This window comes from Macaca fascicularis, chromosome 1, assembly GCF_037993035.2.
Source record: "Macaca fascicularis isolate 582-1 chromosome 1, T2T-MFA8v1.1".
Taxonomy (NCBI): Eukaryota; Metazoa; Chordata; class Mammalia; order Primates; family Cercopithecidae; genus Macaca; species Macaca fascicularis.
This window is the reverse complement of record NC_088375.1, coordinates 224,704,252-224,730,838: the sequence shown is the minus strand read 5'-3', so window position 1 is coordinate 224,730,838 and position 26,587 is coordinate 224,704,252. Positions and strand designations below refer to the sequence as shown.

The window sequence follows — 26,587 nt, the reverse complement described above, 5'->3', positions numbered from 1 at the left end:
TTTGTGGACCATAGTTTGAATTGGTGCAAGAGAGGTGATGAGGGGTGAGTTTTAGGCATTAGGTGTAGCTCTGTTACCAACCTCATATGAAGTATATTGATAACTTATGATTTCTTAGTGATGTTCCTATGATTTTATTATTGTTTCCAGCTTTTTATATGATCTTCTGATAGAAATTCCTCGGTTGCTGCAATGTCATGACAGTGTGACTGCAGACTGTGCGTGTTTACTGTTGCTATTACAAATAACTTGAACATTATTTCCCATGGGGCTTCATCCTTCCTGTGTTTTCTGTTTAGGAGTAGCCCATCGAAGCCAGAGCAGTGAAGGAGTCAGTTCTCTCAGCAGCTCGCCCTCTAATAGCCTTGAAACGCAATCTCAGTCTCTCTCACGTTCCCAGAGCATGGATATCGATGGTGTCTCATGTGAGAAAAGGTAAAATGAAGCCAGTTTTCTAATATGCTCTTTTATTTAGGGAAAGAGAAAGATCCATTCACTTTAGTCTCTAGTCCATAGTCAGAAATGCCAGCTGGAGACCCATGCCAGTCCTTAGCAAATTAGGGTCAAACGTATTACATTTAAAGATTTTGTATTATTCAGAGATGTTCTTCATAACCTTGTTGTTGAGACAGAGTCTCACTCTTGTCACCCAGTCTGGAGTGCAGTGGTATGATCAGGGCTCACTGCAAACTCCGCCTCCCAAGTTCAAGTGATTCTCCTGCCTCAGCTACCTGAGTAGCTGGGATTACAGGCGTGTGCCACCGTGCCTGACTAATTTTTATATTTTAGGTAGAGACAGGGTTTCACCTGTTGGCCAGGCTGGTCTCAAACTCCTGGCCTCAAGAGATCTGCCTGCCTCAGCCTCCCAAAGAACTGGGATTACAGGCATGAGCCACTGTGCCTGGCCCACTATGCTTGTGTGTTAAATGTCTTTTATGAAATAATGGTGTAGTCAGTTAAAAAAAGAAATCTGTTGTTCTCATTTTGTAAATATAAAGTTGGCAAGCATATGCCTCTCCCTAAAACTTTTACTGATTAGTGAAATTTAAAAGTTTGGAATATTTTAGACAGGGAAGCCAAATACCCTGTTTGCTTCATAAGGATCAGGGTGTCTTGAAACAGCCCTCCTGTGTTGCATATGTGCCAAAAATGGGTGATAAGGGTGGCTGAGGTATTGATTCCTTTCGTGGTTGAGCAAGTCAGACTCCTTGGATCTGGCTCCTCTCGCCTCAAGCAGTGCCCTCGGTTCGTGTCAGTGGGCTAAACAGATGAAAAGGGGAATTAAGTCCGGGCTTGATGGCTCATGCCTGTGATCCTAGCACTTTGGGAGGCCGAGGCAGGCAGATCACTTGAGGTCAGAAGTTCAAGACCAACCTGGAAACCCTATCTCTACTCAAAATACAAGAAATTAACTGGGCCTGGTGACAGGCACCTGTAATCCCAGCTACTGGGGAGGCTGAGGCAGGAGAATCACTTGAACCCAGGAGGTGGAGGTTGCAGTGAACCAAGATTGTGCCACTGCACTCCAGCCTGGGCAACAGAGTGAGACTCCATCTCAAAAAAAAAAAAAAAAAAGGAGAATTAAAAATATGAATAAGGGGCTGGGCGTGGTGGCTCACACCTGTAATCCCAGCACTGTGGGAAACTGGGAGACATGAATCACTTGAGGCCAGGAGTTCAAGACCAACCTGGCCAACATCGTGAAACCCCGTCTCCACTAAAAATACAAAAATTAGCTGGGTGTAGTGGTGCATGCCTGTAGTCCCAGCTACTTGGGAGGCGAGGCAGGAGAATCGCTTGAACCTGGGAGGCATAGGCTACAGTGAGCTGAGATCACGTCACTGCCCTCCAGCCTAGGTGACAGAGTGAGACTCTGCATCAATAATAATAATAATAATAACAACAACAACAACCACCACCACCACCAAATAGAATATCTAGAAATGAAAAGGTAATTCACATTGACAACTTGCTGTAAGAGTTAAATAGGGGTTAGACATAGCTGAAGGAAGAATTGACAAACCGAAAGCGCTGAAGAAATTACCCAGAACATACCATAAAGAACAAAGGAGATGAAAAATATAAAAGATATTTAGAGATATAGAGGACAGAGTCCTTGGTTTCTCATGAAATGTATGTAGGATTGAAATTTCTAGGTAGAACATTAAAATTGTGAATGCAGATGTTCAGCTTTCAAAAAGAAGAAAAAGAGAACAGGGGTCCAGCATATATCTAAATATCAAAAAGGGAGAATAGAGAGTTGGGGAGATTTCCTTCTGCTCACTTTTATTCCACGTTTTTTTCTCTACTGGTTTGAAAGATATTATTAAAAAAAAAATCAGGCCAGGAGCAGTGGCTTACACCTGTAATCCCAGCACTTTGGGAGGCCGAGGCAGGCATTCACTTGAGGTCAGGAGTTCGAGACCAGCCTGGCCAACATGTTGAAACCCCATATCTACTAAAAATACAAAAATGAGTGGGTTGTGGTGGCATGCCCCTGTAATCCTAGCTACTCGGGAGGCTGAGGCAGGAGAATTGCTTGAACCCGGGAAGCGGAGATTGCAGTAAGCTGAGATCACACCACTGCACTCCAGCCTAAGCAACAGGGTGAGAGTCTGTCTCAAAAAAAAAAAAAAAAAATTATAATAAATGATCGAATTTTTGTTGAGAGTTGGTAAATGATATGAATCTTCAGATTTAGGAAGCCTAGTGAATCCCAAGCAGAATAAACAAAGAGAAAGTCATACCTACACATTTTATGGTGAAATTGTAGAACACTGGTGACAAAAACCTATTTATTTATTTATTTAAATATAAATGCCCCCACTCCTTGCAGAGACAAAGACCATTAAAGCAGACAGAGTGAAAAGAGAGATTATCTAGAAAAGAAATGACAGCCAAATATCTCAATGGTGGAGGCCACAGGATGGCAGAATAATAGTTGAAAGAAAGTAACTGTCAACTGGGAAATGTGAACTCCTGTGGAACTGCCCTTTTTCTTTTTTATGTTTTCTTTTCTCTCTCTCTCTTTTTTTTTGAAACAGGGTCTCACTCTGTCACCCAAGGTGGAGTGCAGTGGCGCAGTCTCTGCTCGACTGCAGCCTCTGCTTCCAGGGTTCAAGCACTTCTCATGCCTCAGCCTCCCTAGTAGCTGGGACTACAGGCGTGGGCCACCACACCTGGCTAAGTTTTGTATTTATTTTTGGTAGAGACGGGGTTTCATCCTGTTGGTCAGGCTGGTCTCGAACTCCTGACTTTTTTTCGAGACGGGGTCTCACTCTTTTATTCAGGCAGGAATGCAGTGCTGCTGTCATGACTCACTGCAGCCTTGCGACCTCCCAGGCTCATGCAGTGCTCCCACCTCAACCTCCAAATTAGCTTGGACTATAGGCATATGCTACCGTACTTGACTAATTTTTAAATTTTTGGTAGAGACAGGGTCTCCTTATGTTGCCCAGGCTGTTCTCAAACTCTGGGCCTCAAGTGATCCTCCTGCCCTTCCAAAGTGCTTGGATTACAGGCATGAGCCACCGCGCCTGGCCTGGAACTGTTTAAAGCAAAGGGAAATAAAGACATTTACTGATTTAAACAAAGAAACAAGCTGGGCCTGTTTTTATTTTCAATTTTTAATTTTAGTGGATACATAGTAGATGTATATGTTTAAGGGGTAGTTGAGATATTTTGGTACAGGCATGCAATGTGTAATAAACATATCATGGGGGTTGGGCGCGGTGGCTTTGGGAGGCTGAGGTGGGCAGATTACCTGAGGTTGGGAGTTCTAGACTAGCCTGACCAACATGGAGAAACCGCACCTCTACTAAAAATACAAAATTAGCTGGGTGTGGTGGCACATGCCTGTAATCCCAGCTACTCGGGAGGCTAAGGCAGAAGAATAGCTTGAATCCTGGAGGCAGAGTTTGCCATAAACCGAGATTGTGCCATTGCACTCCAGCCTGTTCAACAAGAGGGAAACTCCGTCTCAAAAAAATAAATAAATAAAAATAAAATAAACACATCATGGGGGCCGGGCATGGTGGCCCACGCCTGTAATCCCAACACTTTGGGAGGCCAAGGTGGGTGGATCACGAGGTCAGGAGTTCAAGACCAGCCTGGCCAACATAGTGAAACCCCACGTCTGCTAAAAATATGCATGGTGGCGTATACCTGTAGTCCCGGCTACTTGGGAGGCTGAGGCAGAAGAGTTGCTTGGGAGATGGAGGTTGCAGTGAGCTGAGATCTCACTGCTGCACTCCAGCTTGGGCAACAGAGTGAGACTTTGTCTCAAAAAATAGTAATAAATAAATAAACACATGGAAAATTGGGTATCCATTCCCTCAAGCATTTATCTTTATTTTTTTTTGGAGACGGAGTCTCACTCTGTCTCCTATACTGGAGTGTTGTGGCATGATCTCGGCTCACTGCAACCTCTGCCTCCCGGGTTCAAGCAGTTCTTTTGCCTCAGCCTCCCGAATAGCTGGGATTACAGACATGGGCCACCACACCTGGCTAATTTTTGAATTTTTAGTTGAGACGGGCTTTCACCATGTTGGACAGGCTGGCGTCGGACTCCTGACCTCAAGTGATCCACCCATCTCGGCCTCCCAAAGTGCTGGGATTATAGGCATCTTATATTTCAATTAAGTTTGTTTTAAAATAATATAATATAATATAATATAATATAATATAATATAATATAATATAAATATAGTATATCATGATCAATTTAGGCTGACTTTTTTTTTTTTTTTTTTTTTTTGAGACAGAGTCTGGCTCTGTCACCCAAGCTGGAGTGCAGTGGCGCGATCTCGGCTCACTGCAAGCTCCGCCTCCCAGGTTTATGCCATTCTCCTGCCTCAGCCTCCCAAGTAGCTGGGACTACAGGCGCCCGCCACCTCGCCCAGCTAGTTTTTTGTATTTTTTAGTAGAGACGGGGTTTCACCGTGTTAGCCAGGATGGTCTCGATCTCCTGACCTCGTGATCCGCCCGTCTCGGCCTCCCAAAGTGCTGGGATTACAGGCTTGAGCCACTGCGCCCGGCAATTTAGGCTGACTTTAGGAATGTAAGGATACATTGACATTAGAAAATCTATACATATCTTCTACCATATTGTATATTAAAAAGAAAATCCTTATAATGTTGGTAGCTGCAAGAGTTTGATAAAATTCCACATTAATTCATGATAATAAGAAAATGAGGAACAGAAAGGAGTATCCTTACACTCACAGTGTGGCACAGACAAAGTTCAGCAAATATTCCACATGCTCCCCAGCATATTTCCCATTCTCTTTTACAGTTAAATTGGGGCCAATGACTAGTTCTGTCTGGTAGACTATGAACTAGAGTGACATGTGTCACTTTTAGATGAAGGCAGTTGAGCCGATGTTCCTCCTCCATCCCCCTCTTCTCTTGCTCCAGTGACCTTGGAGGCTGTGTATTGCAGATGGCATAGATTAAAGATGGAGTAAGGATGCTTCACTCTCATCAGACTTTGTGTAAGCAAGAACTAAATCCTTACAGTGTTAAGCCTCTAAGATTTCAGAGTGTATGTATTACTACAGTATAGCCTGTCTTACTCTAACTTATATAAAGGGCATCTGCCAATAAACTCCACCAACTCTCCTATTCAATAGTGAGAAGTTAGCATCATTTTCTGTAAAACAGCAATAAGAACAAGGATGACTACTATTTCTTGTTCTTTTTTTTTTTTTTTTTTTGAGACAGAGTCTTGCTCTGTCGCCCAGGATGGAGTGCAGTGGTGCGATCTCTGCTCACTGCAAGCTCCACCCCCTGGGTTAAAGCTATTCTCCTGCCTCAGCCTCCTGAGTAGCTGGGACTATAGGTGTCCACCACCACGCCTGGCTAATTTTTTTTGTATTTTTAGTAGAGACAGGGTTTCACCGTGTTAACCAGGATGGTCTTGATCTCCTGACCTTGTGATCCACCTGCCTCGGCCTCCCAAAGTGCTGGGATTACAGGCATGAGCCTCCGCGCCTGGCTGCTATTTCTTCTTGTATTCAGCAGTGCAGTGAAACAAGTAAGGATTGGAATGGAAGAAACAACAGTGATAATTTGTAGATAGATTATTTACATGTTGGCTGGGCACAGTGGCTCACGCCTGTAATCCCAGCACTTTGGGAGGCCGAGGCGAGCAGATCACTTGAGGTCAGGAGTTCGAGACCAGCCTAGCTATCATGGTAAAACCCCGTCTCCACTAAATATACAAAAAAAATTAGCCGGGCGTGGTGGCGCGTGCCTATAATCCCAGTTATTCTGGAGGCTGAGACAGGAGAATGGCTTAAACCTGGGAGGCAGAGGTTGCAGTGAGCCGAGATTGCACCACTATACTACAGCCTGGGTGACACAGCAAGACTCTGTCAAAAAAAAAAAAAAAAAAAAAATTATTTGCATGTAAACTTTCTATGTATAAATAAACAAGTTGCTTATAAGAAGTGTATATTTAAAATCAGTTACATTCCTGTCTGCCAACAACAAAAAGTTAGAAAACTTAATTTTTAAAAAGGTGCCATTCACAATTTCATTAAAAAGTATTAACATATGGTACCTAGGAATAGATTTAGCAAAAGAAGTATAAAATTTTTATAGAGAAAATTATTAAAGTTTGTTGATAGACCTTAAAGAAGATCTTAATACTTGGAAAGTAATAAAAACTCAGTAACATAATTATATTACTTCTCCCCAATTTGATCTCTACGAGTGAAAAAAATTTTGGTCAGAATCCCAGGAAGGTTTTTAAGGAATTCCTCAGGCTGATTCCTAAGTATGTGTAGAAGAGGAAAGAGCCAGGGATCGCTAAGGCCTCTTAAAGTAGAAGAATAAGGTGGAGACATTGATCTAGCAGATATCAAGACTAGTGAAGTTTTAGTGATTCAGACAAAGTGGTATTGACCAGGGACAGACAGTTGTCTAACAGAACAGTAATGAATCTCCAGAAATAGACCCACTCATTAATGAAAATTGGACATGTGACATAGGAGATTTCATATTAATGTAAAAAGGATGATCTTTGCAATAAATGGTGCTAGGGCAATTCTTTAATCAGAGGGAAATAATATGTACTTAACCAGTTTTTGTAATAAGACTTCAGTTGAATTTTTTATTTTCTTAATTAAATTTTTAAAAATTTTAAATTCTTTTTAGAGACAGAGTCTTGCTATGCTGCCCACGCTGGGATATAGTGGTTATTCACAGACGCAGTAATAGTGCATACAGCCTCAAACTTCTGGGCTAAAGTGATCATCCAGCTTCAGCCTCCTAGGTAGCTCAGACCATAGGTGCATGCTGATATACCTGACCTGGTTGAATTTCATGTCATTTTAAAATACTATATATAGATAACCCACTTTAATGATATACTTTTATTTATTTATTTGTTTGTTTATTTGAGATGGAGTTTCGCTCTTGTTACCCAGGCTGGAGTGCAATGGTGCGATCTTAGCTCACCGCAACCTATCCGTCCCGGATTCAAGTGATTCTCTTGCCTCAGCCTCCCGAGGAGCTGGGATTACAGGCATGTGCCACCACGGCCAGCTAATTTTGTATTTTTAGTAGAGATGGGGTTTCTCTATGTTGGTCAGGCTGATCTTGAACTCCCGACCTCAGGTGATCCACCTGCCTTGGCCTCCTAAAGTGTCGGGATTACAGGCGTGAACCACTGCACTCGGCCAATGATATACTTTTAAAAAGTGAACTCAAGAAAATGACAGCTTAGGAAAAATATTTCCAACATATATGAGAGACAAATTATTTAGATCCTAATTTATGAAGAACTCTTAAAAATTAATAAGAAGATGAACCATTATCATTTTGCTTTCCTGATTGATTTAACTGATACTTTAAAACTTTTTCTCACCGAGCAGCTACAGTGACATTGTGCAGGTTTATAAAAGGTAAAAGGCTTATTTGTCTTTTGTACTTTAAGCATGTCCCAGGTGGATGTGGATTCAGGAATTGAAAACATGGAGGTTGATGAAAATGATCGAAGAGAAAAACGGAGCCTCAGTGATAAGGTTGGTAAGCGATGAAGCCCTTGGTACAGGTAATATAAACAAACACATTTCATGTCTTGTATCTGTAGAGACTGTTAGAGTGGGGCCACCCCAAATCAGGAAGTCCTAGGCAGGTGATTATTTTTATTCTTTCGAGGAAAAATGAATAACCTAGATTACTCTTATTCGTGGAAGTGTAACTCAGTCCTTTGATCTGATAATATCCATCTGTTTTTGGTTCAGGGCCATGATTTTATCAGTACATTTAGGTTGTAATAGGAACTAATTTAGAGCAAGTTAGAATTCTTTATGTTATCCCAGCACTTTGGGAGGCCGAGATGGGCGGATCACGAGGTCAAGAGATGGAGACCATCCTGGCTAACATGGTGAAACCCCGTCTCTACTAAAAAAAAAATACAAAAAATTAGCCGGGTGTGGTGGCGGGCGTCTGTAGTCCCAGCCACTTGGAAGGCTAAGGCAGGAGAATGGCGTGAACCTGGGAAGTGGAGTTTGCAGTGAGCCAAGATTGCTCCCCCGCACTCCAGCCTGGGCAACAGAGCAAAACTCCGTCTCAGAAAAAAAAAAAAAAAAAAAAGAAGTCTTTTTTTTTGTTTTTTTGAGACGGGGTCTTGCTCTGTCGCCCAGGCTGGAGTGCAGTGGCCGGATCTCAGCTCACTGCAAGCTCCGCCTCCCGGGTTTACGCCATTCTCCTGCCTCAGCCTCCCGAGTAACTGGGACTACAGGCGCTCGCCACCTCGCCCGGCTGTTCTTTTGTGTTTTTTAGTAGAGATGGGGTTTCACCGTGTTCGCCAGGATGGTCTCGATCTCCTGACCTCGTGATCTGCCCGTCTCAGCCTTCCAAAGTGCTGGGATTACAGGCTTGAGCCACCGCGCCCGGCCAAAAGAATTCTTTATATTGGTCTTTTGCTTTTTTTTTGTTTGTTTGAGACAGAGTCTCACTCTGTCGCCCACGCTGGAGTGCAGTGGTGCAGTGGTGCGATCTTGGCTTACTGCAAGCTCTGCCTCCCGGGTTCACACCATTCTCCTGCCTCAGCCTCCTAAGTAGCTGGGACTACAGGCACCTGCCACCATGCCCAGCTAATTTTTTGTATTTTTAGTAGAGACGGGGTTTCGCCGTGTTAGCCAGGGTGGTCTCGATCTCCTGACCTCGTGATCCACACGCCTCGGCCTCCCAAAGTGTGGGATTACGGGCATGAGCCACTGTGCCCGGCCTGGTCTTTTGCTTTTGAGCAAGTAGATTGTCACATCTTTAGCAGTATTCTGAGGAAAATGACTGGGAATTGAGGCAAGAATGTGTAGAATCCAGTAGCAAGTGGAAGGTTTTGGAAAACATGAAGCCTTTAAATATGAATATCACCTGAGCTTAGTGCTCTGCATTTAGGGTGTGTGTGTGTGTGTGTGTGTGTGTGTGTGTGTGTGTGTGTATTAATATAGAAAATTACATCACTTTCTGTTCAGTAAATTATTAGGAATCCTTTAGCAACACGTGTTAATGATTATTGGAAGTTGCACTGTAAACAAAAATAAAAAAGACAAAAAACGGAAAAAATAAGAAGTTGCACTGTAGCCTCCTAGTGGTGCAGTGCTTTATTTTGTATAGTTCTTTAATGTTTGCAAAATTCTTTTATATATGATATTTTATCTGTGGTGGTATGTAATGAGAAATGTTACATTTTTGAAAAATTCCTGGAGGAAAATTGGTCATGCACCTAGAATGTTAACCTGGTCCTGTGGAATTCAGAAAAGTAAATAGATAGGATATGTACATCACATATTTTTCCTTGATGACTTTTGATAACACCTTTGCTCTTTTTTTTTTTTTTTTTGACACAGTGCCTCATTCTGTTGTTGCCCAGGCTGGCTGGAGTGCAGTGGCGTGATCTCGGCTCACCACCACCTCTGCCTCCTGGGTTCAAGTGATTCTCCTGCCATAGCCTCCTGAGTAGCTGGGATTATAGGTGCCCGCCACCGTGCCTGGCTAATTTTTGTATTTTTAGTAGAGGCAGGGCTTCACCATGTTGGCCAGGCTGGTCTTGAACTCCTGACCTCAGGTGATCCACTGGCTGCGGCCTTCCAGAGTGCTGGGATTACAGGTGTGAGCCTCCACGCCTGGCCATCTTTGCTCTTTTATGCTCCCCGTAGATTGTATTATAAGCTCATGAGACTCAGATGTTGTAACTTTGATGTTACAGTGACAGGCTTACTTTTCCCCTCATCAGTGGGTGCATGGTTTTATGCATTTTTAAAATATCATCACTAATAATGAATTAAATCAGAATAACGTATTCCTATTGAAGTACATAACTCCTACGCCTTATTTGAAATTAACACGCAAATCTTCTTCACCAGGAGCCTTCCTCGGGCCCTGAAGTGTCTGAAGAGCAGGCCTTACAGGTGGTCTGTAAGATCTTCCGTGTCTCTTGGAAGGACCGGGACAGAGATGTCATCTTTCTTTCTTCTCTTTCTGCACAGTTTAAGCAGAACCCAAAAGAAGGTAGGAATCTAGCTCAGCAGTCGTACTGCAGAGTACTCAACAAGAAAATAAGACGTGAGATCTTTGCTGTCTGTTATCCACATTCACTCCTTCTTGCTCCTGAGTTGCATTTTTGATGACAGGGATACTTCTTGATGAGGACACAGCTGTTTAGCCACTTTCTTCCCTTTCCACTGATCTTATCGATAACTTATTTTTCATTTTCATGATTTCTACAATACTATGTAAATAAGTTAATGGTCTCCATTTTCTCAGGGTTGAAGTTTTTCCCTTTGTAGTAGGAAGGTGCTTAGAGCATTACCTCGTCTTTATTTATTTATTTATTTATTTATTTATTTATTTATTTGAGACGGAGTCTTGCTCTGTCACCAGGCTGGAGTGTAGTAGCGCAATCTCGGCTGACTGCAACCTCTGCCTCCTGAGTTCAAGTGATTTTTCTGCCTCGGCCACCCGAGTAGCTGGGACTACAGGCATGCACCACCACGCCCAGCTAATTTTTATAGTTTTAGTAGAGATGAGATTTCACCATGTTGGCCAGGATGGTCTCGATCTCTTCACCTCGTGATCCGCCCGCCTCGGCCTCCCAAAGTGCTGGGATTTCAGGCTGGAGCCACCAAGCCTGGCCTTACCTCCTCTTATGAAGTATAGATATAGTGAGTGGTCTCCAGGGATCCTTAGAGAAATGTTCTGTATGAACTATACCTGCTTTAAGTGCCTGTGAAGCCATGTATAGACAGTGGAATTGGTCTATTTGGCTAAATTGCTTAGCAAGACAGAACATAATGACATTTTGCTGTGTTTCTGATATTCTACTTTAAGAGGCCACGCTCGTAACAAAATATTAAAACTCTTAGCAAGATATCAGCGTCAGGGCACTATCCTTATTCTTTACAGCAGTCATTTGGAATGCAGAAGAGGTATGGGAGGTGTGCTGGAGTGGTTTCTTTTGCCTATCACTGGAATATAACCTCCCTCATGGTAGGGATTTTTGTCTCTTTTACTCATTGATGTATCCCCAATGCCTAGAAGGATATCTTGCACAAAATAGTCCCCTCAATAGATACATTTTAAATGGATGCGTGAATATCAAGGAGATCGCCTTTTTCTTTTCTGTGCTGCCTGTCTTCTGAGGAGGGAAAAAAAGAAGTCCTTTGTGTTTGCGGAGGATAGATAAGACTATTTCTGATTTTACTTATTAACTCTGCTAATGGAGAAGACCATGTATTTGAAACTCTGCTACTTGTTATTCTTATAAATCTTAAGATTCTCAAATCTATCTTACACATGTAAGTGGTAATTTTAAATAACCAAATCAGATAAAATTTCCATGAGTTAAAACTTTTTTTAGTGGTATTTAAAATGTATCTAAAGACCAACAGTAAATCAACTGGGAGCTGCAAAGAATAAAAAGGAAGCTAGAATGTAGCATTTGCTCCTGCCAGCCACATGGTGACTAGATATTGGACCCTTCATAAAATCTTTTGAACCTTGGACTTAATAGTTTTATTACTATCTATAAAACATATCTAGACTAAGAAATATTAACCCAGTTACATTTGTAGTATAATAAAGTAACCTCTATAGTTGGGAGTAGCTTCTTTTTACAATTAGTATACATCAGCGGTAACTCTCAATGACTGTACCCCAACTTTCTTTTTAATAAACTTTTAGTTTTGGAATAGTTTCAGTTAGTGCAGGGAGTTCCTGTATATACTTTACCCAGTTTCTCCTGATGTTAATATCTTATATAACCATGGTACGTTTGTCAAAACTAAGAAATTACTACTAACTAAACACAAGGCTTTATTTAGGTTGTACCAGGTTTTCCACTAATATCCATTTACCATTCCAGAATCCAATCCAGGATACTGCATTGAACCACTCGGGGTCAGTTGGCTTATTCAAGGGCTGTGTAACCTGAGTTCGAACTGTGTGTAACCTGTTCTTTATTCTGCCTTTCCAACAGTGTTCTCCGATTTTAAGGACTTGATTGGCCAGATTTTAATGGAAGTGCTAATGATGTCCACTCAGACTAGAGATGAAAACCCATTTGCCAGTCTGACAGCCACATCACAGCCAATTGCTGCAGCAGCACGGTCACCAGACAGAAATCTCTTGCTAAACACTGGCTCCAATCCAGGAACAAGCCCCATGTTCTGCAACGTGGGTTCCTTTGGTGCCAGCTCTTTGTCTAGGTTAGTGTGGTTTTCTTTGCACATGTAACTGGTAGTAAAATAACTGTGAAGTATATAGGAGAAGGGAATGTTTGTTTACAATGTTAATCTGTGTCATACAGGGTATGGCATATATCATATTTGGGGAGGTGGATTCAGTCATTGGAAGTGGAATTCTCTTTTCTAGATGATTACTTTTTGACTCTCTATGGTTAAGATATTGGTAGATGAAGTTTTAGAAGCAGTTGACTGTGTGTACTACATCATTCTTCGTATGGGGACTTTATTGTCTTGTAAGTATAGCCTCTAGATCAATAGAGCAATTAGATTATAATTATTTAGATGTTTATCTGCTAGATGTACTTGAACTGAAATGATTCTCCTTTAAAAGCTTGATATTTTCTGTTTTAGTCAGTTATCTCAAGTTTTTCTTTGATTTTTCTCTTCTTTCCTCCCTTTCTCAACTAATTTAGCCTCTATGAAAGTAGTCCAACTCCCACTCCCAGTTTCTGGAGCTCTGTTCCCGTGATGGGCCCGTCTCTTGCCTCACCTTCCCGTGCAGCCAGCCAGTTGGCTGTGCCTTCCACTCCCCTCAGTCCTCACAGCGCAGCCTCTGGAACTGCTGCGGGAAGCCAGCCTTCATCCCCGCGGTATCGCCCCTACACTGTCACTCACCCATGGGCGTCCTCAGGCGTCTCCATTCTGTCGAGCTCCCCAAGTCCCCCTGCCCTTGCCAGTAGCCCCCAAGCAGTGCCCGCCAGCAGTTCCAGACAGAGGCCCAGCAGCACGGGTCCACCCCTACCACCCGCCTCACCCAGTGCCACGAGCAGACGCCCCTCCTCCCTGAGGATCTCTCCTAGGTATTTATCCTGCAGGAGACTTGTGTGTGTGTTTGCGGTGCAGGGAAAGGAGATTAACACGGTTTGGAAGAAGTGCTGTGTGACACTGACTCCGTTAAATTGTTGTTGTTTTGGGTTATTAACCTGTGTGGCTAACTAGTTTGGTAGGCATGTACTCTGAGTCCATGCTTCTACCAGGCTCTGATCATGCTGGAAAGTTTGGGTTGCTCTATTCTATTGTGAGTCCCTTTCTTCCCTTTGAGAGTTGGGGCACACGGGAACCCTTTTTGGCCTTTTGTCCTGTTGCCAGTGGTAGTTGAAATGCAATCAGACCAAGCAGGTGTGGGAGCAAATCTGGACCTGGTGTTTTTTACTTCTGGTGAGTGGGGTGGGTAGGTTCATGCCCTGACATGTTGAGTTTTAGTTATATGTAAGTTCAGTCTCTTAGAAGGAAGGAGTGTCAGAATTCCACTAATCCAGTGGCCCCTTCTCTCAGATGTACCTATATGTGTTTCTATAATTTAGGTGAATTATGTTTCTGCATGTCAGTGGCCAAAAGTTTTAGTGTAAGGTTTATTTAAAAGGATAGCAGTTGCAAAAGCTTCTCCCCCTCTTGTTTTTTCTTTGTTCTCTGATGGCCTTTTTTGCTTTTGTTGTGGTAGTATGTACGACAATCCTTTCTCCTTCCTCTTCCTCGCACTTTCTGGGGACAGTAGTGATGAAGAAGATGAAGAAGAAGATGATGATGATGGTGATGGTGATGATGAAGGTGGTGGTGGTGGTGATGATTTTTCTTGTGTCCAGTTTGGGTCCAGGTATCAGAGGAATGGAGTCTTACCCCTGCATGTGCATAGATGCTTAGGAACTAACTTCTATAAGCTCTAACAAGGAGTGTGCTTTGAATCCAGGCAGGATACGGTCAAATGAGGTGGGCTCCAGAGTATATTGATATGTTCAGACCTTATGGGATAAAGTAGCACATAGGAGTATTTTCTTTTTTTCTTTCTTTCTTTTTTTTGAGGCAGAGTTCTGCTCTTGTTGCCCAGGCTGGAGTGCAATGGCGCGATCTCGGCTCACTGCAACCTCCGCCTCCTGGGTTCAAGCGATTCTCCTGCCTCGGCCTTCCAAGTGGCTGGGATTACAGGCACCCGCCACCATGCTTGGCTAATTTTTGTATTTTTATTAGAGACGGGGTTTCGCCAGGTTGGCCAGACTGGTCTCGAACTCCTGACTTCAAGTGATCTGCCCGCCTTGGCCTCCCAAAGTGTTGGGATTACAGGAGTGAGCCACTGCGCCTGGCCTGAGAATTTTCAGAGTTGTCGCCTGGCAAGTTTGGAGGACAACTTTGTGTATAATCATTTTGCAAAAGCATGAAAACAGATTAAAGATCAGTCATCAAGGTTATCCGCCTTTAGATCTAAAATGAAGGACCCTTCATTTGTTGCAAGAATGTTATTGTGAACTACCAGATATGACAACTTGTACTCTCTGAGGCATGTTTGCTTAAGTACAGTTGCATGGATTGCTGCTATTTAGTAATGGGAGAGGGGCTGGGATTTGAGGGAGGGCTGTGTGTGTGTGTGTGTGTGTGTGTGTGTGTGTGTTCCCTTCCCACCCCCTCCTGGCCTCCCCCACCTCCCCGTTCACCCTCATTGAGCTCAGTCTGGGCAATCCATCGAAGAACATATGAGGTCATACTGTCTGGTATAGTAACTGTGACTCTGCTTTCATGTCTAGCCTTAAATTTCTCTTAGCACCTCCTGGACCTCAGTGAAGCCAGACCCCATTTGTTTATAGAGCCTTTGAAATGACCGCAGAGGCTGAAACATAGTTCCGGATATTGCTAAATGTTTACCCCTGGAAACCGAGTGGAAAACACTACTTGGGTTGTGTAGGTGACTTTGAGCAAGAGAATATAATAGCACCTTCTTTCTAATCCTCTGACTCATTGTCTTACAATTTTGCTCTTAAATCGAAGTTTCCTCTGGACTGAGTTGGTGTTTGTGCCTAGCACTGTTCAAAAATAACTCCAGGCTATAAATAGAGACTGCAGTAGGAGTTAGGTATACTTCATTCAATTCGATGGTGTTCAGAAGAATCATTAGGGAATATATAAAGGGACAGGAATGTTGATACAAGGTTGAATATTGATTCAGGAAGGTTGATATTTGTATTACGTTGAACACTTTATCACCATTTTTCAAGTAAATTTCCCAAAGGTGAAAGTGTCTTTTTCATGTAGATAAAATCCTATTGCATGATTGTAGTAAAAAAGCAGGCATCCTTCCTAGGAATCAGTTTCCACATAGTGAAAGTGCTGTGTTATCTGTTTTACTGTACATTTTCTGTGGGAAAAATTCTCTCTCCCTGGCCTATTTAGTTGTGACTTTCTCTAACAACCATATCAGATTGTGTGCTGCTTTTACTAATACCGCTCTTTCTGGACTTCTAACACCCCAACCTTGCCTCAGATCTAAATTCTCTCCCTACTAGGAGGAATAACCAAGTGTATAAAAATAGCTGCAAATAGCTTATGGAGCATTGTGCGCCAGATATGGTGCAGCACTGGCCATGCATCAGCCCCTTTACTCCTCGCTATAGCCTGCTGTGAGGAAGTGGTGGCGGGGGGGAATGGGCGGGGGAGAGTGGGTGGTGTAGGGGGGGATGGACAAGAGGGTCAAAGTCACAGAAATACATTCAGACTCGAGCATCCTGAATCCAGACTCACGTTCTTCACCACCACACCGTGCTGACACCCACTTTTCCATTTTCACCCAAACAGATTTTGTTTGTTCTTGTTCCTTACTACTGTTTTTGCTTCTGAGAGTCTGTGCATCTACTCGGTTCCTTTGGCAAGGAAGTGCCGGCATTTCGCTCCTTAATTACAAAATGCCATCCTAGTCAGTTGGTATGTCCCTTGTTGGCTGTTACAATGAACTGTGATCATCCAGATTTTGGCAACTTACTGGTTCTTAGTTGATATAAAAAAGAATGCCAAAGCATGGGTAAAAATACGTAACAACTATGTAAACAAATAGAAGAACTTAGGGTTCTTCTAAGTAGGATCAGAGCCAAGGACAGCTAGTAAAAAACCTTGTTACTTTTTTTTTTTTTTTTTTTTTTTTTTTTTTTTGAGACAGAATCTCACTTTGTCACCCAAGCTGGAGTGCAGTGGAGCGATCTCGGCTCACTGCAGCCGCCACCTCCTAGGTTTAAGCAATTCTAGTGCCTCAGCCTCCCAAGTAGCTGGGATTACAGGCACATGCCACCACACCTGGCTAATTTTTGTATTTTTAGTAGAGACAGAGTTTCACCATGTTGGCCAGGGTGGTCTCAAACTCCAGACCTCAGGTTAAACTGCCCAGCTTGGCCTCCCAAAGTCTCAAACTCCTGACTTCAGGTGATCTGCCTGCCTCAGCCTCCCAAAGTGCTGGGATTACAGGCGTGAGCCACTGCGTACAACCAAAACCATGTTACTTTGAGCAGTCAGCAAAGAAATAGTATTTTCCTTCCCCCTTTCTAATTGATCTTCCCAGAATTTTGTTTACTCTGAAGTAAGCAATTTTAACACCCCCTCCTTGCCTGGTAAGACTAATGTCACAGAAGAAAGAATCATCAGGGGTTGGATCACTTTCTCCATCTGCTGGCCCAGTGGATTCGATGTCTTACAAATCTTTTTGGAAGTAGTTGGGACATACATTTATATGTTAAGTATTTATAAGGGTGATGATAAGGATTAATTTTAAAAAGGTAAAACATTCCTTCTGTAATGTTTTGCAGACTTCTGAGAAAAGAACTGTTTGAGTTATAAGGAACTGCTTTTTGCGGGAGTGGCATAAGGGAGTGAAGTGAGAATTACCGTCTGTGAAGAGATAACTGTTGGGTGCTGGGCTTAATGCATGGGTGATGAAATAATCTGTACAGCAAGCCTCCTTAACAGGAATTTACCTGTGTAACAAACCTTCATATGTACCCCCAAACCTAAAATGAAAGTTAATAAAAATCAATAAACAAAAGCTGGAAGTTGATCTGGAAAAAAAAAAAAAAGAATTACCCTGTGATAAAGATACCATAGAAGTTATCCTAAGGAAAATGTTTCTAATTGTTTCTTAGGAAGTTGATGACTAGAAAGAAATTTGGTGGTTTTGTGTTTGTTTTTTAACTATAGATATTTCAGTGAAGGAGGTCAAATCTTGAATGTCATGAGCCTTATACGAGTAGAGAAAGGGAAAATTAGTGAATAGTGAAAAACGTTGACATTCACCCTCCTGTTTTTGCTGATGGTCACTGCTTGGGGTTGAAACATAGAAACAGTGGAAAAGAAATCTTTCTGGCTGGGCACAGTGGCAAGCACTTTGGAGGCTGAGGTGGGAGGCTTGCCTGAGCCCAGGAGTTAGAGGCTGCAGTGAGTAATGATCATGCCACTGCACACCAGCCTGGGTGATAAGAGTGAAACCCTGTCTCTCTCTCTTTCTTTCTCTCTCTCACACACACACACACGATCTTTCCACCATGTCTATCCCTAAGATCCCCCAGTGATTTCCCTTCTCACACAGAGTAAAATCCAAAGCCTCTGACCATGGTCTACAAGGTCCTGCATCTCATGTACACTCCACATACTACACACACACACCACACACTACACACACACCCCCACATCAAGTACACATGCACATACATGCCCCATTCTAACTTAATCTCCCTCTACTCGCCTACTTCCCCTAGCGCGTATACTGGACTCCTGTTCTTTGCACATAATACTCCCTCCTGCCTTAGGCTTTTGTACTTGTTTCTCCCCTTCGGACCACTCTCCTGCTAGATAGCTGTATGGCCAGCTCCCTCACTCTCCTCAGGTCTATAGAGGGTGGCCACTGACTTCATTGTCTCCAACATTATATAGAACACACATGCACATATAGAACACACATGCACCCACGCACGCACGCCATCGCTCTTCATCTGCCTGGTTCCATGCACTATTCCAGGACCTACAGCAGTGCCTAGAACGCAGGACGTCCATTAGCAACATTTGTTAAATGAATTTATGGTGCTTAAACCTGCACAACTCTGACTTTGCCTTGCTACTAGAAAATGCAAGGCCAGGCATGGTGGCTCACACCTGTAATCCCAGCACTTTGGGGGGCCGAGGTGGGCGGATCACTTGAGGTCAGGAGGCTAGAGAGGCTGAGGCAGGAGAATTCACTTGAACCTGGGAGGCAGAGGTTACAGTGAGCCAAGATCACACCACTGCACTCCAGCCTGGGTGACAGAGCAAGACTCTCTCAAAAAAACAAAAAGAAAATGCAAATTCCAAAGCCTGCATTTGAGAAGTCAGTAAATGGGAGGGTAATTATAGAAGAGACCGAAACAGAGTCCCTTTAAGAGCAAATTTTATTGGCGCATTTAAAATGGGATTCAGTCTGCACAGATCTGATGCACGTGTAATCTCTAGGTACATTTTCATTGTGTTTTCAGAAGGATGCAGCTCTGTTTCTATTATGTGAAGTAATTACTTGGTTACATTGGACTGCTAATGTAGTTATCAGAAAATGGTTTGCATATTCTCCCAGAGGGAGGTATAATTTTCTAGATGCTCTTAGGACTTAAATATGACATATTTCCAAGATTTTAGGATGTCACAGTTGTAAAAGCATCATGAATTTTGTAACAGCTGAGGGAAAATACGAAATACTACTTTAAACATTTAGAAATATTTATTTTGGCCGGGCGCGGTGGCTCAAGCCTGTAATCCCAGCACTTTGGGAGGCCGAGACGGGCGGATCACGAGGCCAGGAGATCGAGACCATCCTGGCTAACACAGTGAAACCCCATCTCTACTAAAAAAATACAAAAAACTAGCCGGGCGAGGTGGCGGGCGCCTGTAGTCCCAGCTACTCGGGAGGCTGAGGCAGGAGAATGACGTAAACCCGGGAGGCGGAGCTTGCAGTGAGCTGAGATCTGGCCACTGTACTCCAGCCCGGCGACAGAGTGAGACTCCGTCAAAAAAAAAAAAAAAAAAAGAAATATTTATTTTTTGTTTTGTTTTGTTTTGAGATTTGGAGGGGACAGACATCGCAACCATATCAATCACAAAACCAGTCACCTCCCGCTAGGCCCTGCCCCAACACTGGAGACTGCATTTCAACATGAGATTTGGAGGGGATAGACATCGCAACCATATCAATCACCAAAACACACTGACCTCTTTTGAAAATTCTCTGATATATCCTGAGTGCCTTTCCTTGCATTGCCTGGCACAAGAAAAGCAATCGTCTACATAGTCTTCTACATACATTGTCACTTTTCATGTGTTAGTGAACGGTTTGTGAAAATATTTCAAGTGGCAGTGAGGGTTTCACATTTAAGTTAAAATGAAGTAGGATGTATTGCCAGGAATGGGAATAATTTCAGTGGCAGTTACATGAGCCAGCACCATCTAAGCATGCTGAGTTCACATGCACGCTCACATGCTGGCTGTGGGTGCTGCATCAGACTGAGGCCTGGCAGCTGGTAAGGACCTATTGACATCAAACATAAGATGCTTTGCAGCCAGACACGGTGGCTTATGCCTGTAATCCCAGCACTTTGGGAGGCCGAAGTGGGTGGATCATGAGGTAGGAGATTGAGACCGTCCTGGCCAACATGGTGAAACCCTGTCTCTACTAAAAATACAAAAGTTAGCCAGGCATGGTGGAGGGCGCCTGCAGTCTCAGCTACTTGGGAGGCTGAGGCAGAAGAATGGCGGGAACCTGGGAGGCGGAGCTTGCAGTGAGCCAAGATGGTGCCACTACACTCCAGCCTGGGCAACAGAGCGAGACTCCATCTCAAAAAAAAAGTGCTGGGATTACAGGCATGAGCCACCATGCCCAGCCAATATCATAGTTGCTCTCATGCCCAGGCTGGAGTGCAGTGGTGCAATCTCAGCTTACTATAGCCTCCGCCTCCCGGGTTCAAGAGATTCTCCTGCCTCAGCCTCCCAAGTAGCTGGAATTACAGACACGTGCCACCACACTCGGCTAAGTTTTCTGTATTTTTAGTAGAGATAGGGTTTCACCATGTTGGTCAGGCTGGTCTTGAACTCCTGTACCTCAAGTGATCCACCTGCCTCAGCCTCCCAAAGTGCTGGGATTACAGGCATCAGCCACTGCACTTGGCCAATAGCATACCTTTATTCCAAGGTCAATTATGTATATCTTTCCAAAAGTCTAAGGACAATGATGTCCATATAGACATGTGTCTCTTAATGACAGGGATACATTCTGAGAAATGCATCATTAGGCGGATTGGTCATTGTGTGAACAGCATAGAATATACTTACACAAACCTAGATCATACAGCCTACTACACACCTAGGCATTATATATAGCCTGTTGTATATAGCCTGTTTCTCTTAGGCTATAAACCTGTACAGCATGTTAGTGTACTGAACACTGTAGGCAATTCGATGATTATGCCAATTATGGTGAGTATTTGTGTATCTAAGCATATCTAAACATAGAAAAGATACAGTCAAAATATGGCATTATAACCTTGTGGGACCACTGTGGTATATTTGGTCCATCATAGAGTGAAATGTTGTTATGTGGCGCATATGTTCCAAATGTGTTCCAAAATTAGTTATGCATATCTATCTGTCTGTAAAACATGTCAATTCCTCTTGGTCCTGTTAGTTTCTAGACATTAATTGTGTGTCCTGGGTTTAAGTAGGGGTGTGTCTCTCACATTCCTGATGTTCCCATACTTTTTTTCTTCTTTTTTAGGACAGCGTCTCTCTCTGTCACCCAGGCAGGAGTGCAGTGGCATGATCTTGGATCACTGCAACAGCCTCCTCCCACGTTCAAGTGATTCTTGTGCCTTAGCCTCCTAAGTGGCTGGGATTACAGACGTGTGCCACCACGCCCAACAAATTTTTGTATTTTTAGTAGAAACGGGGTTTCGCCCTGTTGGTCAGGCTGGTCTTGAACTCCTGGCCTCAAGTGATCCACCTGCCTTGGCCTTTGAAAGTGCTGGGATTACAGGCATGAGTCACCATGCCCGGCCATATTCTCATCCTTTATCATCTTCTATGTGTAGTTTTTTTGCTAAGTTTATGTTTCCTCATTTTCTTCATTTCAGTACTCCTTACTTTTCCCTTTGTTGTAATTAATCCCTATGTGTCTTTTATGTATATCAAATCAGTTTGTGAATTAAACACCAGATTCATTATGTGGCCTGTCAGTGGTTGATTTTAACTTTGTTTAATTTCCTCAAATTTAACTCTTGTGATTATGTTTGGTTTTTGTCTCAGAGGATAGTTATTACTAACATAACAGTGCTTCACAGTGTATACTGCTGATATTTTACAGAGTACCTCCACTTTATTTCATTAAAACCCCACTGCAAAAGAGATAGAGGTTCTAGGTTCAGGTAACAAGTAAGCAGTGGGCTTGAGACTGGAACCTACGTATGGTTACTCCTAGTACAATATTTTTGTTTTGTCTTTTATTCTGCTACTTTACCTTTTTCACTGATAGTTTTGGAGTTTTTATGTTGATAGCAAATATGTTCATGTCTCCTCCTAACTGGAGAGTTTTTTAACCTCTGGTTCTATTGCCAAATGTTAGATGAGGGCTTTTGAGATCCATGGTGGAAGTCACAAACATGAGGGCTATTTTGTTAGTCCCTTATAACTTCTCCCCTAAAGAATTCGATTACAGCAGTAGCATAGTCTGGCTTTAACCTACAGTTCTCTGAGTGATGCCATTCTTTTTGGTTAAAGGACCTGTGATGTCCCTTCCAATGTTTAACACTTGGTACCAGTTCTTAGTGCTTCTGGTTTTATAAGTTGCCACCTGCAGTAAGAAGCAACCCTTCTTAGGTCCCTAAAATGTTACTAAAAGTTACTGTTGTTGGCTTTGGAGCAGGTAAAACGAGCAGTCAGGGTGGATCTTGGCAGCATGGGTGTTTGTGCTTTGTTATGTGTGCAGGGATCCTAACAGGCTTTCTGCTGCAGAAATGCAAACTCTGCCAAAAATATTCAAGAGATAAGAATCATAATTTCTTTTTATCTTCTCTAAAGTTTGGGAGCCTCTGGTGGAGCAAGTAATTGGGATTCCTACAGTGACCATTTCACCATTGAAACCTGCAAAGAGACAGATATGCTGAACTACCTCATCGAGTGTTTCGACCGAGTTGGAATAGAGGAAAAAAAAGCACCAAAGGTAATATGAAATGCATTAACTTACAAAAAAAAAAAAGCCTAGTTATTTGTTTGATTATCCCCATGCCTGGAGCATTCATTCATTTATTCAATTAGTAAAGTAATTATCGAGCGTTTGCCATGTGCCAGGCACAGTACTAGGAACTTAGGATGTGTCGATGAACAAAACAGAGCTTCCTGCCCTCGTGGAACTCACATTCTAGTGGAGACAGGGCCAAGGTGTGAACCTAGATGGCCTGGCTTCAGAGTCCTCTCTTGACCACACTGTAGCTGGGTACCGCCAGTGACTCATATGGCCCTGATAATTCTGCTGGTAGGTTATAATAACCAACATTATGGAGCCTCTGTAGATTGCCAAGGACTGGGCCAGGTCGACATTAGCTTGTATCCTCACAGTTGCTCTGTTAGTGCAGTGGAACCCGGTATGACATAGGCATTCTTTTTCCAAGGTATGACTAAGCAGATAACTCTCAGAGAGATTAAATACTTGTCCAGAATCACATAAATAATAAGTTGCAAAGCTGGGTTTAAACTCAGTAAGCTACCCTTTTCCCATCATTTCTCTTGACTGGCTTCATTGTTTCATCATTTTATTCCTATTTCATTTTCTGATTTTAGTTTTACATTAGAAACGAACCTGTTGTCCACTGGTTAGTTTCATATTTGTAAAGGGCCTTCTTTGGGCTTTGCTGTACTTAACCTTAGTGGAAGCAAAATGAGTGGGCATGTCTTCAAGGTTTTTTGTTTTTTTGTTTTTTGAGACGGAGTCTTGCTCTGTCACCCAGGCTGGAGTGCAGTGGCGCTATCTCAGCTCACTCATCCTCCACCTCCTGGGTTCAAGCAGTTCTCCTGCCTCCCCTCCCCAGTAGCTGGGATTACAGGCACCTGCCACCACCCCCAGCTAATTTTTTTTTTTTTTTTTTTTTTTTTTTTGAGACAGAGTTTCACTCTTGCTGCCCAGCCTGGAGTAAAATGGCACAATCTTGGCTCACTGCAACCTCCACCTCCCAGGTTCAAGTGATTCTCCTGCCTCAGCCTCCCGAGTAGCTGGGATTACAGGCATGAGCCACCATGCCTGGCTAATTTTGTATTTGTAGTAGAGATGGGGTTTCTCCGTGTTAGTGAGGCTGGTCTCGAACTCCTGACCTCAAGTGATCCTCCCACCTTGGCCTCTCAAAGTGCTGTGATTACAAGCGTGAACCACCCCGCCCAGCACACCCAGCTAATTTTTATATTTTTTTAGTAGAGATGGGGTTTCACCATGTTGGCCAGGTTGTGGTTTTTTTGGGTTTTTTTTTGTTTTTGTTTTTTGAGATGGAGCCTTGCTCTGTCGCCAGGCTGGAGTGCAGTGTCACAATCTCGGCTCACTGCAATCTCTGCCTCCTGGGTTCAAGTGATTCCCCTGCCTCAGCCTCTCGAGTAGCTGGGACTATAGGCGTGCACCACCATGTCTGGCTAATTTTTTGTCTTTTAGTAGAGACGGGGTTTCACCATGTTGGCCAGGATGACGTCAATCTCCTGACCTTGTGATCTGCCTGTCTCGGCCTCTCAAAGTGCCGGGATTACAGGCGTGAGCCACCGCGCCTGGCCCAGGCTAGTCTTAAACTTCTGACATCAAGTGATCTGCTCGCCTTGGCCTCCCAAAGTGCTGGAATTACAGGTGTGAGACACCGCGCCCGGCCTCCAAGCTTCTTAAGTATAAATTTGATCACCTCAAACTTACACTTCTTTCTTCTCTGACATCAATTTCTGCAGAGGCAGTATACTTGGAAGGCACAGTTACTATAGTTCGTTCACTAAGAATAAAGGAAGAGGAAAGCATGCTGTTTACTGATGGTCCCTCCCTTTTAACTCTTGTTTTTAACAGCATGAAATTGTATTGTTTGTTTCTTGTTGTCCTCACTTCCACCTTTCCTTTTCAGATGTGCAGCCAGCCAGCAGTCAGCCAGCTTCTGAGCAACATCCGCTCACAGTGCATATCCCATACTGCTTTAGTACTACAAGGCTCCCTAACACAGCCCAGGTATGAAGACCCGTGACGTGCTTGACATTAGCTGGCAGAAGGCCCTAGCCATCAGCGGACATCAGGCTCTCCGGCCATTCTTGCACCACCTTGGATAACTCCCTTCCTCACCTGTAAAATGAAGATCCCTTTCCTTCTCTAAAATACCATGAAAATAAACGCTCCTTTTTTCCTCATCTTCTAAAGTAGTACAAAGCATATTTTAAAAAGAAATGAGTTATGTTTTAAGAATTCTGCCTGCTTTTTGAAATAGACCATTGTTGAAATATGTGGACAAGCAAGGCAGAAAATTAGTAACTGACTGTACAGCAACTGCCTGAAGTTGGTGGTGGAAGTATTTGATAAATGTGTGGATCATCACCTTCCATGTATAACTGGTCAATTTCTGTTATTGAGTGATAAAGGATAGTAATGGATTGGATAGTTTAGGAATCAACCGAAGTGCTACATTGTTTCTGAGGATTCTATAAAGGTTGCAAATTTTTTGTTTTTACTTTGTTTTTTAAATTTTTTTTTCTTTGTCTCTCAGTCTTCTAAAGGTAGCAAGTTTTTAAAAAGGATGTATATTTCATTTCTTTTATATAAAAAAAATCTAAAGGAAAAAGTTTACATTTAAAAGTTTTGGCCAGGTGTGGTGACACACGCCTGTGATCCCAGCACTTTGGGAGGCCAAGGCCGGCGGATCACCTGAGATCAGGAGTTTGAGACTGGCCTGGCCAACATGGCGAAATTCAGTCTCTACTAAAAATACAAAAACCTTAGCTGGGCGTTGTGGTGCATGCCTGTAATCCCAGCTACCTGGGAGGCTGAGGCCAGAGAATCATTTGAACCCAGAAGGTGGAGGTTGCAGTAAGCCGAGATCATGCCGCTGTACTGCAGCCTGAGTGATAGAGCAGAACTCTGTCTCAAAAAATAAAAATTAAAAAAAAAAAAAAAAGAAAAGTTTACAGTCCAGGCTCACGCCTATAATCCTAGCACTTTGGGAGGCTGAGGCAGACAGATTGCCTGAGCTCAGGACTTCAGGACCGGCCTAGGCAACATGATGAAACCCTGTCTCTACTAAAAATACAAAAAATTATCTGGGCATGGTGGCACGCACCTGTAATCCCAACTACTGGGGAGGCTGAGGCATGAGAATCACTTGAACCTGGGAGGTGGAGGTTGCAGTGAGCCGAGATTATGCCACTTAACTCCAGCCTGGGTGACAGAGCAAGACTGTCTCAAAAAATAATAATAATAATAAATAAATAAAATAAAGTTCACAAACATAACGTTACATTTTATTTATACTAGGTGTTCTTAATGTTATTTTGTATACCACAACCATATATTTTTGAAACTTTTCAAAAAGAGGGAAAATTATATACATGTACCAAAACTTTAAAAAATGTTCCTTGATTAAAATTATTAAGTCCTCAGCCACTACTAATCTTTTTTTCCCCCAATTTAGATGAGGCATAAAGAAGTAAAAGAAACATATAATGCGGCCAGGTGTGGGGGCTCATACCTGTAATCCCAGCACTTTGGGAGGCCGAGGCAGGTGATCACCTGAGGTCAGGAGTTTGGGACGAACACAGTGAAACCCCTTCTCTACTAAAAATACAAAAATCAGCTGGGTGTGGTGGCGGGCACCTGTAGCAGCTACTCAGGAGGCTGAGGCAGAAGAATCGCTTGAACCTGGGAGGTGGAGGTTGCAGTGAGCCGAGATCACGCCACTGCACTGCAGCCTGGGCAGCAGAGCGAGACTCTGTCTCTTAAAAAAAACAAACAACAATAACAACAAAACATATAATACTTATTTTTTATTTATTTATTTTTATTATTATTATTT

At 43.0% G+C, this 26,587-nt stretch overlaps 1 protein-coding gene across 8 annotated transcripts in view; it reads left to right on the top strand.

Annotated features, from left to right (window-relative positions):
• UBE4B (ubiquitination factor E4B) overlaps window positions 1–26,587 on the top strand; it is a 147,655-nt gene that overhangs the window by 57,515 nt on the left and 63,553 nt on the right. For 4 of the 8 annotated variants that reach the window (XM_074020866.1, XM_045380994.2, XM_005544837.4 and 1 more), the window contains exons 3-10: window positions 300–435; window positions 7,940–8,027; window positions 10,377–10,521; window positions 12,488–12,716; window positions 13,169–13,555; window positions 14,197–14,349; window positions 22,593–22,734; window positions 24,656–24,756. In XM_074020866.1, coding sequence (XP_073876967.1) covers window positions 300–435; window positions 7,940–8,027; window positions 10,377–10,521; window positions 12,488–12,716; window positions 13,169–13,555; window positions 14,197–14,349; window positions 22,593–22,734; window positions 24,656–24,756 — 1,381 coding nt within the window. The remainder of the gene's footprint in view (window positions 1–299; window positions 436–7,939; window positions 8,028–10,376; window positions 10,522–12,487; window positions 12,717–13,168; window positions 13,556–14,196; window positions 14,350–22,592; window positions 22,735–24,655; window positions 24,757–26,587) is intronic. The other 4 variants (XM_074020888.1, XM_074020878.1, XM_005544839.4 and 1 more) reach the window with 2 other exon arrangements.